Here is a 344-nt window from a genome sequence, read left to right as displayed (position 1 = left end):
ATAAGAGGAGGCTTTGTGGGGGCGGGAGTCCGTGGCTTTGACTTTCTCCCGAGTTCACAGGTCAACTGGTCCGTCCACATTTCTGCAACAGCCTCAGCACTAGTGCCCCTGGTTTTGTTTTTAATGAAAGCATCGTTTGAAAGGTATCTTCCCCATAGCGTGAGTCGATGAAAGTCTTCTCACCTCGTTTTCTAGGAGAAATTTACCTGTTTTGCAAAGGAGCAGATTCTTCCATATTTCCCCGAGTGACAGAAGGCAAAGTGGACCAGATCCAATCCAGAGTGGAGCGCAACGCAGTGGTGAGACGCAGGGGAGTTGGGGGGGTTCTTGTGCCTCTTCTCCCG

General features: G+C 50.9%; 1 protein-coding gene across 1 annotated transcript in view; it reads left to right on the top strand.

Moving 5' to 3' along the window:
- ATP11A (ATPase, class VI, type 11A) overlaps positions 1-344 on the top strand; it is a gene marked incomplete at its 5' end in the record, with an annotated part of 51,329 nt that overhangs the window by 22,875 nt on the left and 28,110 nt on the right. Inside the window, one exon of the mRNA XM_010831452.1 lies at positions 196-299. Coding sequence (XP_010829754.1) covers positions 196-299 — 104 coding nt within the window. The remainder of the gene's footprint in view (positions 1-195; positions 300-344) is intronic.

The sequence above is a fragment of the Bison bison genome, unplaced genomic scaffold (assembly GCF_000754665.1).
Source record: "Bison bison bison isolate TAMUID 2011002044 unplaced genomic scaffold, Bison_UMD1.0 scf7180017864527, whole genome shotgun sequence".
NCBI classification, from domain to species: Eukaryota; Metazoa; Chordata; class Mammalia; order Artiodactyla; family Bovidae; genus Bison; species Bison bison.
Note: the sequence above shows the minus strand (reverse complement) of the source record. Positions and strands in the feature narration are given on the sequence as shown.